The sequence below is a fragment of the Gavia stellata genome, chromosome 5 (genome assembly GCF_030936135.1).
Source record: "Gavia stellata isolate bGavSte3 chromosome 5, bGavSte3.hap2, whole genome shotgun sequence".
In the NCBI taxonomy this organism is placed as follows: Eukaryota; Metazoa; Chordata; class Aves; order Gaviiformes; family Gaviidae; genus Gavia; species Gavia stellata.
Genome location: NC_082598.1, coordinates 26,803,459 through 26,821,795, shown reverse-complemented (window position 1 = coordinate 26,821,795; position 18,337 = coordinate 26,803,459). Strand labels below are relative to the sequence as shown.

At 40.4% G+C, this 18,337-nt stretch overlaps 1 protein-coding gene across 9 annotated transcripts in view; it reads left to right on the top strand.

Annotated features, from left to right (window-relative positions):
• Positions 1–18,337, top strand: part of APBB2 (amyloid beta precursor protein binding family B member 2) — a 118,306-nt gene that overhangs the window by 63,316 nt on the left and 36,653 nt on the right. For all 9 annotated transcript variants that reach the window (XM_059818175.1, XM_059818177.1, XM_059818183.1 and 6 more), the window contains 2 exons: positions 6,280–6,426; positions 10,543–10,670. In XM_059818175.1, the coding sequence (XP_059674158.1) occupies positions 6,280–6,426; positions 10,543–10,670 (275 nt within the window). The remainder of the gene's footprint in view (positions 1–6,279; positions 6,427–10,542; positions 10,671–18,337) is intronic.

The following is an 18,337-nucleotide window of genomic DNA, read 5'->3' as shown; positions in this document are numbered from 1 at the left end:
TGTGCCAGGGGAGTTTTAGGCTGGATATTAGGACAATTTTCTTTCCTGAGAGAGTGGTGAAGCATTGGAACAGGCTGCCCAGGGAGGTGGTGGAGTCACCCTCACTGGAGGTGTTCAAGGAATGGGTAGACGAGGCATTGTGGGACATGGTTTAGTGGGCATGGTGGTGTTGGGTTGATGGTGGACTTGATGATCTTACAGGTCGTTTCCAAGCTTAATGATTCTGTGATCTCTTTATTCTTTTGTTACTCATTTTAGCTTTGATCAGCTTCAATGTTTCCATCTGGAATCAATGCAAGCTTTCTTATTGTATAGCAGACAAATACACTGGAACATATTTCTTTCTTGGAATAGGGTGGCTATATTTTAAGATATCTTAAATATATCTTATGATCTTCCAAAGCATAAAATAGTATGATAGTTTGTTTTATTTTTAAACTGTTAAATAAAATGTAAGTGGCATTTCCAATATTGTGTTGGCTGCATAAGAAACAGTTAATTATGTGACCTACATGCTGTGTCTCAGGCACAAGCCTGCTCAGTGGTCTGTGATAAAAGGCCTTACTAAATACTGTAATGATTTACATATGTCTGCAGACAGATACAACCTTTAAAAAGGAAAACCACAAAGGGAAACAAAGGGAGATCCAAGTCCTTTAGGCTCAGATGTAGAGAAGAAATTAGTAGCACAGATTTATATCATCAAGGCAAACATACTCTAATGTAGATGTTCATAGTGGCTACCAACAGCTGTGTGATCTGAAAAACAATCAGTCCATGTATTTGTAATGTTCATTAGTTTGTTGTTCTCAAACTGATGTTCTAATCCAATTTTTCCCTGTAATGGGATCTTTCTACACATGCCCTTATGATCCATCCAGTTTCCAATACTACTCTGCCATCAGTCCTGTGTAATTGATCTCCTGTCCTGTGTCTAGTAGGGGATTTGCTTTGGTTTTCTTGATGTTTTTTTTTTTTTTTTTTTCTTTTTACAGGTACATGCTCAGCACTACATGAGGCAACAGCTAGAGTGGCATTTTGCTTCTGTGCAGAGATTTGTCGTAGCTCTGCATTCCTGTCAAAACTCCTTCCAGAGTTCCTCTTGGAAAAGCTAATGCAGAGCAGAACCCTATCCTGTGGTGAAGGTTTTGCAGTGCCAAAGAGCAGAAGTGTGAACCACGGTTCATTCATACCTTCAAACCTAAAGTTTTCCCAGCTTTAGGCGATGTTTTAGATCAGAACTACACTGCAAGGGAGGTTTGCAGAGTTTGGATTACAGCATTTATGAGTTTGGTTTTTTTGGCTACAGATCGTTAACCCTGAAATATTAATTGGATTTGCAGCCACGCAAATATATGTTCCCTAGATCTGTAAAACTGACCAGTGATACCTGTGTTTTCATTTCTGTCCACCTGTCTGTTCATGGGGCAGCATGTGCTAAGGTAGCTTTTTTTTCTCTGTGGCCTTTTTTCCCCTGTGTATTTCCTTTGCACAATGTCCTGTGTAGCCTAGCAGGAAATGGGAAGTTTCCAGTCAAGATGAAAATACAAGATTGTTGACGTACTGTGGTTTAAACGACATTTTTTCATTCACCTATCTCAGACACACAGTGTTCATGGTAGTATCTGTGATCCTTCCCCATCCTAAACAGCAGTGATCCAAATACAGTATACAGTTCCTAAATCTGTCTTTTATCCTGCTGTATATATCAGCTTTCTTTGATTTTCTTCAAACCTGGTTTTCTTTGCCAGCTCTTGGAAAGAGCCTGGGGACAGTAGATTCAAGCAGGTGGGAAAATCATGTTTCGCTTGTCTTTATTCAGATACATTTTTCTAAATGATCATTTTTAGAGTTTTGCTTTTAAGATAAAGCAGAGGGTCTGACCAGGCACAAAAAACTGTAAGATTTTATTTTCTAAGTTAATGCTAACAATGTATAATGTGATACAACGGTTATTTGTTTACTCTCCAAGGGAGAAGAGAAATGAGGTAGACTACTGTAAGCCAAAAGTTGGCATCTGGATTATGAAATTATGATTTGCCAATAATTATGATTTGCCAGTAATTATCTGTGAGCCTTGAGCAGAGGCACTTAACCAACTGGCATCACCAGGAACGTCTGTTTCACTGAGCTCATAGACTCTTAGTCAAGGAGAGGTGCACTCTAGTTTTCAGGCTGACTTGTTTTGACTCTGAGTATTAGTTCCAGGAGAGAAGAGGGTGCATTAGCAAAGTTCTTTCAGGTCAAAGGAAGCACTTTGTCCCTTGGCTAGTAAGTACCGTTGGTGGGAGCTGGGGAACCATGATGCTGGATTAGTGTGCTAGAGAACTAAGCAATTCTGCTGTCATTGCTAGCTCAGCTATCCCTGGTTTAAGAATTAGGTCATACCTGATTGGAGACACTGGGTGATTTGTTTCTGCTGGGTTTTGTGCTCTTTTGTTTTAAAGAATACCTCTGAGTCAAATAATTAAGGGGAGAGGAAAAAACCCACCAACAATAAAACATGAAGTCAATCTTTTATAAGAGAAATCTACAATCGCTGGCAATACACGGAGAGGGACACGGGCACGCGTGCACATGCTTCCACACACCCCCCCATAGGTGTGTGTATATATACTTTTATTATACTGATGATAAATGAACCATAGTATGTATCACAAGTTACTCTGAGTCTTCACATTTTCTAGTGCTGAAATCTGCATGAAGGTCTGCCATCACTTCTCAGTCGTGCCAGTATGTGTGTTCAGTTAGAGCCAACCAAGAAATAGAAGATTGTTTGTCTTTAAGTGTATTTTGAGCAAAAGAATGTTTCTTGTATGTGTATACTCAGGGACATAGGCATTGGGTTGCTTTGTGGGCGGGGTGTTGAGTCTTTCTGGATTTTATTGAGAGGTTTTTTTATTTGCATTGAGTCTTTGGGAAATCAGTTTGTTCTGATGAAGCTATTCTGAAGCATTTTATTGGGTTATGGTAAGGGCTTCTTGTAAAACATACAAACAAAAACTTGCCAGGTGCCAGAAGCCAACTGGGTTTCTCATGTCTACCTGGCTTGCAAGCACCGAGAGGGAATGGAAGCGGGGAAGAAAGCCAAGCCCTTCACATGGAGGGGAATATGTGGGATGGACAATAAGAGTGTCCAGTTCAGCTTGATGTACTGTCATGACAGTGGGCTAGGAAGGGAAAGAAATACAGTGGATGCCACCACTGGAGAAAATAAAACATAGAACAAAAATTACCAGGAAAAAACCCCCAAACAGTCTAACATCTTTACTAGTAAGAGATGTGCCTGCTGTCAACTTGAAGTGGTTATCTTTCATCAGTTTTTTGCCTTCTTAAGATATACTCTGTTTAGTGCAAGGACTGTATTTATCTCTGTGTTTGGAAAGCAGCTAACAAATTGCAGATGTTGTTGAGCTACGAAGAATAATGCTTATATATATTTAGTTTTTCACCTTTCCTAAGCTAATTTTGAAAATGTTTCCTCTGCTAGTACTCCGTTCTTCAATGTAATATTGAAATACTTGTAAAAAACCTTTCTTCTGGCACAGTAACAATCTGTATTTTAAAAGCTTGCAAAGATAAATATTTAATAGCCCAGTGAGCATCGCAGCACTTATAGCAAGACCCACGAGCATCTGATGTGCCAAGACCAATTCTGCAATCTTGAGATTAGATGACCTCAATAATTGCTAAAAAATGGCTCTTTTAGTATCTCCTGTAGCCCTGAAGTGAAGAGCACCCCTGAGTGGTGACCCCTCCTTTGTTTCCCCTTTCACCGTCTCCTTCATCTCCCTTTAAAATCTGAAAGCCAGCGCATTTGTGGGTTTCCAGCAGAGCTGGGTCAGGAAGCAGCAGTGCAGGAGAATTTGCATATTGGTTTCCTTGTTAGCAAAGAAAAACAAGCAAAACAAAAACCATCCACAAAAAATCTGGAGGCATGAGAGGCTTTAATATTTTACCCACACTCACAAAAGGGTTTAACACAATTTGCAGAGTGTATACGCTGTCTGATGCCTTATACGAAATGCATCATTAGTGACTCATTGGAGTAGGTACCAGAGGTACAAGGGGCGGGCTCTTCGGCTGGGTTTTCTGCATGGTGAAGTAGGCTGGATGAGTGCATTGTGCAAGCTGAAAGAAGGCTGAAGGAGGAGAGAAGTTTTAAAGGGAAGGAGGGAGAAACTCATTAATCTTTTTACCCACTGGTGAATTTTATTCCTCCCTTAGTTTGCCAAAGTTGACATATTATGCATATTTAAAATACCTTGGTGTTTTGGGGTCTTTTTTTGAGGACAGTGGTTCCCAGATGGCACAACAGTGATGGTGCATGAGCTTGATCTACTCACTGACTTCACAGCAGTTTTTAGAAGGTGGCAAAGGAATATTCAGTACCTGCTTTTGAACTCTGAAGCTGATTTATTTACTGCATCTCAAGAAGAGGGATTAATTGGTAACTCCAGTGTGGACCTGCTGTTGCTGCTCCTTGGGCTGCGTGCCCCTGTGGGCAGGGTCCCACTGGAGGCAGCAGGGCTCCTAGCGGTCACTGGTGCTGGCTTCCTTTGAGCAGCTCCTAGGATCATTGCCTGCCTTCCTGAGACCCGCAGGATGCTGCTGACAGCAAAGAAAGCTCTGTGGCACAAGGCGGCAGCGCTGGACAATGAATGTTGGTCTTTGCAAGTCAAAATTGCACTGAGTAGCTAACAGGGAACTGGATTGACTGAAACAATTGCAAGTCAGTTTGCCAGAACAACATAGCATTTCAGGACAGCATAACATGTCAGAAGAAATGTATGAGTAATGCTGAAGCAAGCAGGGTACCAAGGACTGAGTACTATTGACACCAATACTTGATCCGTCTTGGCAAGGGGAGGCTCGGGGTGAAAGAACAGAGATGTTATACGATGGCAGATTTTCAGTTATTAATTGTAAATTGCCTCACTTCTGCTTTTGGAACTTGTGCCTGCCGAATCCTGCACTTCTGTACACAGCATCATGGTTAGCAAAGGAGGTTTGGATGTAAGAAGTAAGTGCAACTTCACATCAGTGCTGGTGCACTGTCTAATCAGTGACTCGAGCAAAGAGTCACAGGGAAACGAGAGCTCAGAGATGGTGTGGGATTTGATTGGGCAGCATTCAGTGGCAGTGTCTGTTGCCATATTAAATACCTAGAAGATATCAGGAATTTGGTATAGGGTAGTTCAGGAACTATTATTGCTGAACCTTTAGGGACCATCTTAAATGTTTGGTGTGTCTGTTAAGGAGGTACAACGGTAAGTCTGTTGTGCATCCTTCACTGGGCGTGCATTGCCTTTTGAGAGTGAGATACCCATAATGTTCTCTGGAGGAGGTCTTGGTCTCGTAAACAAACTCCCACAGACTTAGTTTGAGGTCTGTATTTTACCCACCGTAAAGCCTGAGAGCAAATGTGCAGGGTTTTTTTCAGAATTAAAGCTTTTTATTCTCTACCCTAGTAAATACAGGGTAGAGATGGTGCCATTCAATTTCTCCCATTTTGTTTTGTTTGCAAAAAGCACCATATGTGCAAAGTAATGTCGCCTTGGCTTGTTCTGCCAACCGAGTGCTCTGGTTGGCTAAACATCCTTCTGCTAAAAAAACTGTATAATTCGATTGTTTTATGTTAAAGGTAATTTTTAATTTCTTCTAGAAAAAGACCGTTTTCCTCTTATGATCACTTATCTTTTTGATAGTGCTTTGAATTTATTATTGTTTGGTACCTTAGTTAAACTTACTGCAGAAATGATTGCTGTAATCCACAAAAAAATTTCATTTTCTGGTTAAAAGCCAGGCAGTGAGTGTGAATCTCACAACAGACATAATCCAATAGTATATTCTTTTCAATCAGAGCTCTAGATACTAGCTAAAATTTCAATTCTACTGTATCTATAGTTGTGCTTTTTCCTTTATTTCTCTGTGTTTGTGTGTTTCCTACTAGTTAGTGCTCCCTTGTTTCCTCCTTTGTAATAACAACAGTGTTTAATTGTAAAGCATTACTGTTACCTCCACAGATACCTTTTCAGGCGAGTCATGTATTCTTTGTTCCTTCGAATGTTTTCACCTTGCCATTCTCAAATTATATTTTAATTTACTTATCTTTGAGCATGAGCTCATTTACAAGGCGTTGATTTTGTTTCCCTCCTAGCCCAGCATCTTTAACCTTAACTGACTAGTTTCTGTTGCATGACAAGATTTCCATAGCTGGATACAGCAGCGTGTTGTGTGCTCCGATACATGTTCAGATATTTTCTGGTTTCTTTTTAGTGCTTTGCTGTGCGATCTCTGGGCTGGGTAGAAATGGCAGAAGAAGATCTGGCTCCTGGAAAAAGCAGTGTTGCTGTGAACAATTGCATCAGACAACTGTCTTACTGTAAAAATGACATCAGAGACACTGTTGGCATTTGGGGAGAGGTAAGAACAGGGTGAACTTCTCCTCTTGGAACGTCCCTCTTGTGTCATAAAATGTCTTGAAAGAACAGCACTGTAAGCAAGTATGTGCATGCTCTGTGTTTGGGATTTCCCTATCCTAGCTGGCACTGCCAAAAAATAGAAAAGGGTTCTAGGAAAGTGTTGACGTTTTTGTTCCAAACTGCTCAGGACAGCAGATGCCACAAAGATCTCATCTTCGTGTTTACATCTGTGTTAGTACATGTCTGTGCAATAACAGTGTTGGGGACACACAAGCCAAACTGTTGAAATCAGTGGAAGTCTTTCTTCTGACCAGAGGTTTAAGAGTAATGCTTTGGAACAGCATTTTCACAGGTTTCCCGATGGCAAAAGGGCTTTAAGTAAACCCAGACGGGTGTGACCCGTGCTTCTGAAATGTGTGAGAAGATTGAGACTGATGGACAGATGGTTTATTTTAAGATTATTATTTTATCAGTGTTTCAGAAGGAAATTAATTTTATGTCATCAGTCTGTCTGTTGGTTCCTCTCCAATAACCCTTGAATCTGTCCACCAGTGTCATCCAGTTTTGAAGGATGCCAAATTCCCACACACTGAGGGAAAAACAGCGCCCAGCTCTCCTCTTTCTTGGTTTGCTGATGGGTCAGTACACCTTCATCAGCTGAACCATGCAAGCTCTGTGCTTCTTTCTCAATTGTCAACAAAGACAGGATAATGCTGTGGGAGCTCAGGGGGAAACAAGAAGGAAGCTGGAGGTCTTGTGGTCGGAGAAGAGGTGTGCTGAGGACAGATGAAGAAGCAGGTGTGGAGGGATTAGTAGGTGAAACAAGAAGAAAGGAAAAGCTGGGGTTATAGTGGTGGGACATACAGAGGACATAGGAGACAAACCCATAGAAAAACATCTTCATTATTTGATTGTTCATGGAACAACTTAAACTTCAGCCAAATCTTATTCTCTACCTCTCTCCTGACGCGTTTTCAAGAGGATTACACTAATGTGGATTTACTACACAAGATCTGAATGCAAAAGTGATCTAAGAGTGAATGTTGTAACCTTCACTTGTGTGATCCAAGAGAAATGGCACTGCCACACAGAAGAGGAATTAAAAGAAAGACTTATCTATTTCAGTAAAAGTTTTAGGAAAAATATCCTTCAGTCTCCCAAGTTATTGTTACAGTCTAAGGCTTGAATACAGCGTCCTGGCTATGACGACAACGATGCAGAGGCACTTCAGAGGAGCAACTGGGAGAAAGTGCCTGGTTAAAAATGGAAGTGGTGTTTCAAGGGACACATTTAGAATGCCCTATCTATTTAAAGTCATTTCAGAAGGGTTTTTCTATGTAAGAAATTTATGTTGTACGTATAAATAAACAAGATAATATTGGTCTCCCTTTTTTCTTACTCCTGGGAACAGTTTTATTTAGTTAATATAGCTAGAGAAGCAATTAGAGCTGTGTCAGTCATGGACTTTGGACTTACTGCTGACCCTGGGAGGGAAAAAACCCCACTCTCTTTACATGTATGTAATCTCATCCATTTTTCAGATGACAGAACGCTGATCAAGTTGAAATACATCGTTTATTTTGAAATCGTGTGCTTTATTCTGGTTTAAGAGTTAATGTTCGCTGGTATAAGAGTTAATGTTCACTGGTTTAAGAGTTAACGTTCACATTTTTCCATATTTCTCTCTGTCAATCCCATTGTTCTTTGTTGGAAACCCTTGCAGGTTTTCAAGCCAACCTGGTGAAGAGTTTTGGTCCTCCTGAGTAGAAGTTTTAATTAAGAATGTTATTAATAAAACCAGTAAAAAAAAAATCAGCCTGACAAAACGAGAGACAGTCTGCTTGAATAGGTGGCCCCTGAAGTAAACTGTCTTCTTGATTTTAAAAGAAATCATTACAACCACATTTTTCTGCTGGCAATGTAATGTTTCAGGAGTGATTGGAAGAGGCACATTTTAGAGAGGAATCTGAAAAAGTGTGCTCGTCACTGACATGTCAGATGGAGCACATACAGCAGAAATCTATTATGAAGCTAGAACCGATGACTGTAGATAGAGGTTTTAAGATTGCCTAAAGATTTATTTTCGCTAGAATGTAATGAAAGTGAAATTGGGACTAGGACCATCTCCAAGTTTTCATTATTTAAAAACACAAAACAAAACACAAAAAACCTCCCCATACCCTGAGTAAAATCCTGACCCTACAGAAGCTTTGTCACTGGCTTTAGTGTGGGATTTCATGCCCTCTGCTCCCCTCCAAAAGAAATTCCCTGTAAATTTCTAACTTCCACAGTTCTGTAAAATCTAAGAAAAACACAACTCGTCTGTTTGCCTTGCATTATATTCCTGTACATTACAAAATCGCTTACTGGAAAAGATACATGTGGCCATTGACCTATATACCACAGTATGTAACACTTCCCTGAAAGACTGCTAGGATTGAGTCTTTCTTTTGTTGATTCACTTTCTCTGCGTGGCTCTTCCCATGAGTGTCTTCCTCATCTTGGACCATCAGGTCTCTGCAAGTAGAAAATGGGTCCAAAAAGCAATCTTTGTGACACTCGGTAACATTCTTCACACAATTTCTCACCCTTTTTCTTTGTGATGACTCTGTTTTCTGTTTGGTTTCCTTCATCATCCTGGTCTGCCTGGTGCCATCCTGGCTGCTGTGTTTTATTTCCCATGTTTCTTTTTCTGCATGCCAGAAGTAGTTCAATGCTGCTAATTCACTCTCATTTACATGCATGATTATCGCAGCTACACCTGTTTCTGCTTCTCTAGGAGCAGCTTATATATCCAGCCTTGCATCTCGGCCACAGCTGTGGCAAAATGTTCTTGTGTTGGCATTGCATATACCAGCCTGTGTCCCCTTCCTCTCCCACACCCCTCTTGGTGCTTGCGCTGCCGGCTCTGTGTCATAGCTCCCCTTTGAATCCCTGTTAGGAGATTTGGGGGTGGGAGAGGTGGTCGGCTGGTTGGCAGTGCCTGCCCCGTGCTGCCTAGTCTGGAAACCCTGGAAGCAGGCCCTCCCAGCACGACATGAATGTGTTTCTTACACAGACACAAAATTAGACATCATTAAGACTTGAGCCAATGTAACCAAGTGGGAAGAGGGTTTCTGTGTCACTGAGGTGAAGAAAAAGGTCATTTTTGAAACATTTGTCAGTAGGAAGTCAGACCCTTTCCATTCATTCTGTTCATTTATACATTCTGGCACAATAGAGAGGAAACATTATTCTATATTTAGCTGATAGCTCCCACCTTATTGTCAGCAGGAGCTTGTCTTGCCTCTCGGCAATAGGTCCAGGATCATTTCCATGGGATCTCGTGTCTGCAGAGTAGGTGTACAAACTCTGAGAAGAGAGCTATTAGATGTGATAGAAGAGGCAGCAGACCTTTTGCAAATGCCAGCCATAGGACTAAGATTAGCATTTGTGAATTAACATCAAAAGGAAAATTGCCTCTAAATTTGTTTCCTCTAAGGGGAAAAAGCATTCTCCTTGTTCTTACATGCCAGAAGAATTAGGGAGAAATCCTGGCTCCAGGATTCTGCAGTTACCAGCAGAATTCACATTCATGTCTTAATGCTAGGTTTTCCCCTTTAATTAATCTTTCTTCAAAGAGTATCCAATAAATCCTTTGACATGTACAAATTTCTGTCTGTTCCCATGGCCCATTGGTTAAAGTTTATGGAAACAAAGCACATTGTTTTAAGGAAGAAACTCTGCCTTAAGAGTACAGGTTTTGATGTAAGCTTTTGCTATTAAGACAGTTCTTGACTTCCGATATATATGGAAGAATTTACTGGAGAAAGGATAAACACATAATCCGTTGAATAACTCAGTAGCTTGGGATTGAATGAGTCAAACACTTGCATTTAAAAGACATCAAAGCTTTTTGTGATTGGGATTGTTTAAAAATACAGTAGTACCAAGATACTATCTTAGATCTTTTTCACACCAGAAGTAAATGAACTTGCTTTCAATTGCTCTTGAAACAAATGGAAACTTTGAGTAAATTAAGAGGATGCAAGCCTAAACAGCATAGGCATAACACCTTGATCCCAGCTGGATTGAGAGGGGGACGTACTGTGTAACTGTACTTTGTTTGGAGTTGCAGGGCAAAGACATGTACCTTATACTGGAAAATGACATGCTGAACCTGATTGACCCCATGGACCGCACAGTTCTTCATTCGCAGCCCATTGTGAGCATCAGAGTCTGGGGAGTGGGTCGTGACAATGGCCGGTGAGTCTTCTCTGTCCTTATTCTTCTTGACTTGGTGCTATTTCTGTCCGCTGATACAGAGTACACATATACCCAGAGCAAGTTAGGTATCAAACCTATTCATTTGATTGAGTAATTGTGTCTCAGGGGCTATGAGGGGATGGGTAAATTCTTTTTCTTGCTGGTTTTACTTTTTAAAATCTCTGCTTTTCATAGTTTATCACTTATATGCTGTTTTGCTAAACCTGTATTGAGCAAATCTTTCAGATGAATTCAGCCAGGTGCATAAAACTGCACATGCAACATTATTTTCTTTCAGATGTATATAATAATTTTTTATATAAAACCATGTTTTCAAATATGTCCTGTAGTATGTTTCTCCTGGCTATGTGAAACCATGTCTTCCTGCTGGTCCAAGTTAAATGTGCTACTTAACACTCTGGCTGTATGCATGTGGTTTTACTTTCTTGAGATACTTGATTTGATGGGAAAAAAAAGTTGGATTGAGGGAAAAGTAATGGTTTTAAGCCATTTCTATTAGTTAGAGATCTTGATGCAAGGAAATTCCCAAGGGTGTTGCAGAAAACTAAGGTTTGTCCCTGAAACCTGACTGCCTGCAAGCTGAAGTTCTTTCTTGCCGTAGGGAGCAGCCACGAGTGGGAGTGCATGCTAAAGGCCTTCCTGCCCTGGAGACAGTCTTTCCTTAGCTTTCCTTGCTGACTGTTCTTCTTTTGGTAGCATTCTTCTTTGTCATGTAATATTGCTGTGGGAACAGGATTGTGAAGGTCACTTAGAGCAGGACAGCGAGCTGTCTCCCTGTCCTGTTGAGCGTTTTTATCTATCGGAAGCGTTTCCATTAACATTGAGTAATTCCAGGATCTTTGGGCAGTACCCGTCCTGACACAAGTGGTAAGGATTGCATCATGCTAGCAAACTGCTGCTTTTTGTGTCCGTGTTTGATTATTGAGAAGTTTGCAGTAGTAGGAGTGGCGTTTTTTTGTCTCTGACTTTTGACAGGAAATGTCATTGTGGACCTGAAAAAATCTTTCCCAGTAAAAGATTTTATGCAACTTCTCTAATCCCCCCCCAAAGTTTCTGATTATCTCTGGCTAAAATTTCCAAAAGGAAAGGTGATAAGTGTTTCCGTGACCCAATTCCAGCTTTCTAATTTTTTTACTTCTGTAAATGACTGATGGTTGCATTGGGTTTTTTTACTGTTTTCCACTTCCATTGGTTCAGATTTCTGAGACATCTAAAAGGGGAAAATCCAGTTTGAAATGGTGGCAAGTAAAGAGGTTTTTATTTCTTATGAATAAACCATTACAGTGCTTTGTTTGCCTCACAAAATGAGTGCATTGCACATTTCCCTTCAAGTCAGATTTTGTAGTAGCTTGCTTTGGTCAGGAAAAAAATAGAGCATCTTAAGGGGCACTCAAATGTGATGAAGCTTTACAGAGTAGAGGTAGTCAACTTTGCTTTTCACTAATTTTTTTTGAAGCATTTACAGTTCTTTTTTCAAATATTCATATTTCTTTGGAAAATAAAATGATTCCATTATGTTTTTTATAAAATAAAATAATGAATCACATTTCTCCAGACTGGATACATAGTTCTCCTAAAGACAGAACTGGTCATAGAAACATGGATGTTGAAAGGGGACATTTAAAAGAAATGTGCCTTTTGCGGTCATATGACACCAAGAATGTCATAAGCTTTTGGTGAAACCTATCCAGGGATGCAAGGCAATAGCAAACTCTCCTAGATTAATATAAGCCCCATCGGGCAGGAGTTGGTGGGAAAGGTTGTGTGTGCACAGGTCATTCTGTCTGTTCTGACCTGCCATGATATCCCACAAGTTGCAAAAGCAACTTTCCCTGACTATGAGTTCACCATCATCAGAGAAGAGCGAGGGGAACACATTGCTGCTTTGGTGGATTAATTGTCCAGGAAGTTGATGAAATCCCAGTTTCTGGGATGAAGCTCTTCCAGTTGTTGTTGCACATGAATGTTGTTAATTGGCTGCATCTTCTGGTCCAAGAGCCTATATAATAAAATATATTAGATTTATTGTGAAAGGCAGTGTTTAAATTTTAAAATATTGTGGAAACGTGTATTTTCCTCTATTTTGAGCTCTTTGAACCTCATAACAATCTGTAGGCCCTCCTTTTTAACTGTGTTTGGGTAGATTTTGCTTTGGAAGATGAAAAGGTTTTCCAGTGACACCTGACCAGATGTTTTTCTAAGCTATGCCATAATGAAAGATTGATGAAATGCAGAGATCTACCGATGGAAGTTTAATCTGAGGATGTGTCTGCTAACTCACCTCAGGCAGAAATGTCTTCCAGGAGGCTGTAATCACTTTCTCCGTACATTACACTATTATCTTGACCTCTAGAGTTACTTTACTTAAAACAGTTCTGTGATAAGCAGAGGCTTCATTGTTTTGTTGACTTAGGTTGTGTGGCGATTTCATGTTTTGAAAGGTTAGCATCCCTTGTTTTCGATTAATCAGTCAGTAAAATATGTTTGATCTTAAGAAAGGCCTTGGTAAGATTGTCAATAAAAGCAGGTTCCCACAAGAGAAGTTGGTGGTTATGTATGTATATGTGTGTGTATATATGTGTATATATACATGTAGACTCTGAGTACCTATGTTTGATATGTACATACGGGTATTAAAGGAAAATAAACATACTGTATGTGTCCATCCTTTCAGGAGACTGTTTCTTAGGTGACATCCTGCGTTTTTTTAATAGTAAAAGCCACTGTACTCTGTACAGTCTTCCTCTTCTGTACTGAAACCAAAGCCATGCTGATTTATTTAATATTATTTGTTAATAAGAAAAATCCTCGTACTTGCTTAAATAGTTTCATTTCAAGATCAGTAAGGTCACATGGAGGATTTGTGGTATCAGTCAGTGCTGTGTTTGCTTCTTAACAAGCAGCCCATCGCATGCTTTTTCTGGGCTTTAAAAGCATGTTGGAAAATATTAGCCTACTGAAGCAATAAAAGAGTTGTTCTTTTCACTTCTGAGCTGCAGAACTGTACATTAATCATTCCTCAGGTTGGGTTTTGTCTCCCCTTCTCAACTGCTGGTGCATGCCCTTTGCTTTCTGAGCAGCTCACTAACAAGGAAGAGAGAAAAGGTAATGGCCCATCAATTTTGTAAAAGAGTTTCCATTAGCACATTTCCCTGAATCCTCCTTTATCTTCATTGCTTTTTCACCAATCCAAAGCCCGCCTCAACCTCTATGGGACTTCAGTTGCCTAAAAGATCACTGTTGCTTCTGTCATGGGGTCTCAATACAACAGCAGTATATTCCAGCTGAAAAATTCTGCCGTTAGCTGGCCAGGAGGGCTGCAGGTGGGCTCAGGAGACGGCTTTGATGGGACTGAATATGCAGCTGGTTGCTGGATGGCATGGGCACCTGGCATGTTGGACAAAACACATAGCATATGTCTTTGTTCATCCGCTGGCTTTGTCATCACATAGCCCAGGTTTGTTGTCTCTGTAGAGTTTGTGTGTTTCCCTGGCAGGCTGAGGAGGGAGGGCGGTTGCTCTCGCTTCTTAAGTGGTGGAGAGGCAGATTCTCCGATATTGGGGTTTTCTGATCATAGGCTCTGTGACTAGACAGTGTGAAAGCATTGTGCTCCCTCCTCTGCCCTAATAATGCCCATTTTGGCAGGTGGTGGTGGTGGGGATTTCTTCGTCTCTCTGGATGTCCATTGCCCTGCTTCTTTGAACCACAGCTGTTTTTCTGCTCATTAGATATCAGGCAATAAAATGAGGCTGGGAATCAAAAAGGGGAGAGAAGCAGAGAGGAGGAGAGTAGGCCAACGCATGCACCAAAGATGAGGTTCAAGCTGCCTCAAAAAGGGAGGGCAGACAGCTAAATGGATAGATGCCCCAAGTCAGATGGACATAATCCTGTAAGGCTGGAAGAGAAGAAAGTCGTAACAACAAAACAGAAATTACCTGAGCTCTGTTCTCTCAGGAGCTGTTAGGGCAAGAGCTGAGAAAACTGTAGGGGTGATATGAGTGAGAAAATGGGACAAATTTGTGTAAAGATGAGGAGGAAATGGCATAAAGTGATGGCTCAGATGCCTCAAAATACGGGGAATTAAAAATAGTATCCTATCTTGCTGTTTCAACAGCTAAACAAAAATGGCCTGGTTTCAGAGGTGTTTAACACCTGCAATGTCCTCTGACTTCAGTAGAATCTCTGTATATTCAGTGTCTTTTGAATATTAAATGCCTAAATATAGATTTAGGAACCTTTCTCTAGACATGCAGAATGGGAAGTTTTCACTTGAGCAACAGTACTACAGCAGGTTAAATGTTTTATTTTTAGTTTTGAGTGTGTCTCAAGCTAAGATGGGTAGGGACATGTCTGAGCAAGAAGTGGTTTGTTAGAGGACAGAAAAGGTGTGACCGGGGTATGTGGAAACTGTGCTGCAGGTGGAGTGCCTGTCTCATGGGGTTATGATCTGTATTTCCTAGCTGAAACTGCGTATTTACATATATTACCTGGCTTGAGTTCCAGTGCATGTCTATCATACGGACATGAGATTTTTAGGGGGGATATCTGGCCTGAATTAGACAATTAAAAGCTAAGAGAAGAACAGACAATAAACACAAGTTTAGTGTGGTTGGGGTATCCTGTTGTATCTGTAATTTATTGTTCCCCCTTTCAGAAAATATTTTGTGTAGAAGCAACACATCAGGCTTCAGTGATGCAGTGTGGCTTATAGCTGCGTCCTTCAGGGAGGTGTTTATGGTCTTCTGGGTTTGCCTTCCCTTCAAGGTGATGACTGAATGTGCTGCAAGATTGAGTCTTTCTCTGATTCTGTGAGAGAAGCTTATCAAGCTGTACGAGATAATGAATAATAAACTTTCTCTTGGGCATTAAAGAGATGTGGTCAAGAAAAGCAGAAAATAAAATAAATTAAAACAGAGATGGTGTTTGCACCTTCTCTCCTGAAAAGATAACAGCTTTCAAAGAATGTGTAATTCCAGATGAACTCCTCAAACTCAGACACACCATTAATCAATATTGCCTATTCCCCTCGGTCCCCATAACCTTGGAATAAGGGCAAAACATACTGTGAGGAATCACGTAAATAGGGCATAGGTGAGGGATTACACTGTAGGAAAAGGATTTTACTGGCTTTTCTGACCCATATTTGTAGCTGTTTTTTTAGAGTAATCTTTTGCTTTATGCTTTTCCCTAAGCCAGCTGCATGTGAATGTCCTTTTCTGTATGTTTTGATAGCATTTTCCCCTCTCACTAAGAAATAGTTCAGATGATTATTTATACAAAACTTCCCATTTATATCCATAAGGCCTGACATTACTGTTTGCAAGTGCAGTGTGTTCTAGGAAGGGGTAACGAAACAATACAGCTGTGAAAGGGGAAATCCAGTCAAGCTTACAGAATTAATCTATCTTCAAGCAAATATAGTTAAGCTGGTGCAAAAAGCTGTTTGGGTGCATTCTTACTTTGATTAGTGAAACTGGTTTATTTTAGTTTTGGGATTTAACATGAAAGACATAGTAGACTGAAGATGCATTGAAATAGGCCCATATTAACTCAAAATAAGCAACCACAGTTTTGCGCCAATGGATGGTTTTGTATCAATAGTGGCTTCAGCTGTGTTAGGGCAACATCGCTCTATCCTTTCTGCCTAATGCCACTCATGAGATGAAAAATGATTACATGTGACAGTGAGGGATTTTTCTGTTTTACAGATGAGTCTTGTGAGCAGCTCAGGTGCTTACGAATGATGGATTCACCCTTTGATAGCAGCTGAGAAAAAAGGATATGTTGTCCATGGAGCTATAGATATTTGGTAACCTTTGAAAAGCTTAAATGCAGAAACAGCAGCTGAGAAGCATAACAGCAGTAGAATAGGCTGGTAGATTAGCACAAGTGCGGAGAAGTCTCACGGAGTAAGGGAATTGGGACAAACACAAAAGAGCAGAATTGCAAGGATTTCTGTGGGAGGGGGAGAGAGGAACAGAGAAGCCCCTGAAGGAGAGCTCAGGGTAGTGCTGTGGCATTTGCTTGTAAAGAATTGGTAAAAAAGGCAGGAGGGAGGCTACCCTTCTTATTAGGAAAAACAACCAGACAACCATTTAAAACATGTCATTTGCTGTGCTAGCGGCTTGAGCATGGCAACAAATGCTTAGTCACCTTAAATAGAACCCTGTTTAAGTATTTTATTATAGAATGTCTGTAGTATTCTAGATCTGTTTTCAGGAAATAATGGAAAATATTGTATATAATTTGGAAATTGTATCTAGTGTTTCTTCTGGGAGACAGACTTTTTAAATGGCACTTGGAATTTTCAACTCTAAAGCTTTAAGTTAAGACAAATGATATGTCTAAACCTGGACTACAGATAACCACTGCAATGTAGTCAGGTTGTCTCAATTAATAGAAAAGATGGCATATTGACCGAGTCCCTAGCTTAAAATGTTTCTACAAATTTGTGCTAGAAAATCTCCACACATTGCCTATGATTCCAGCTATTAAACTCAAATGCTTTAGGATACAACTAGGGCATTCTATGAACTTCAGTGGCTATTGCACAGGTCCCTTGAGAATAGCCTGAGCCGCCTGTGAAAGTGTCTGTGGCTCAGGAGAGCTACTGACTGCCAGTTTGGGGTGGAAATCCCATGCTTTCTTCTATTATCCTTTTCACTGTATGTTAATCAAGCAGGTGGTACATCCAGGCTGAATTCCTATATTTAACTGCTTCTTTAACTCTGGCAAAACAGTGATGCAAGTGATGCAAAAAGCAGCTGCTCTCCGGCTCTGTAGCTGTGAACAGAAAACATCCCGCTCCCAGGCTCTCTGCAGCCCTCCTTGTTTTCAACACCCAGTTAGAAGCTTTGGTCTTAAGTGACAATCAAAGGTGGTTTAAACTTACCTTATTTACTTTGCCTGCTCATGCACTTGGGTGCGTACACAGTCTGTTGCTTCCTCTCAGCGGAGGCTATGCTAGCAAAAAATAGCATCCTCCTTCCCAAACCAGTTGGCATCGATTGAAGGCACCTGCCTTTCACGCCTCATCTTCAGCGGCACTGAAGTTAGACTCTTAGTTACACATCTCTCAGATGATGTCAACAGTGGGGACTCTCTGTAGAGGGAGGCAGCTATAGAAAAAATTTTCACAAGAGAATTAGGCTTTGACAGCATTATGAAGGCTGTCAAATAGTATCAATTTGATAACACTTTTCTTCAGGAAAAAAAAAACCCTTTACTGTATTATTTTGTTCTCATCTCAAGACCTTGCCTTGTCTAAGGTCTCTGTAGCAGATAAGAAAAAGGAAATAGTCCACTAGTGATTTCACTTTGCTAGTCTAATTTATATTGAAGTTGTTCAGTTACTAATAAGGTGGGCATATGAAAACCTTCTGAGGAGAAAAGCCGTAGCGAGCGTAGACCACTGAAGAAAAGAGCAGTGTTTTAAGAAAAATTGTGCTAAGAATACTTAAAAGCACCATGCTGACTGAGATGTTCAATACAGATCTTTATTACCTTGATTATAGTATGTTTGCATGAGCAATAACAGACTTTTCTGTAGTATGGTGGCTTACTTGGAAGGGTCAGCCTTTTGTAAAATATGTATATTTACTATGCTTACTGTTTTCTATTGTAGGCAGAAATTTTACTTCCTAAAA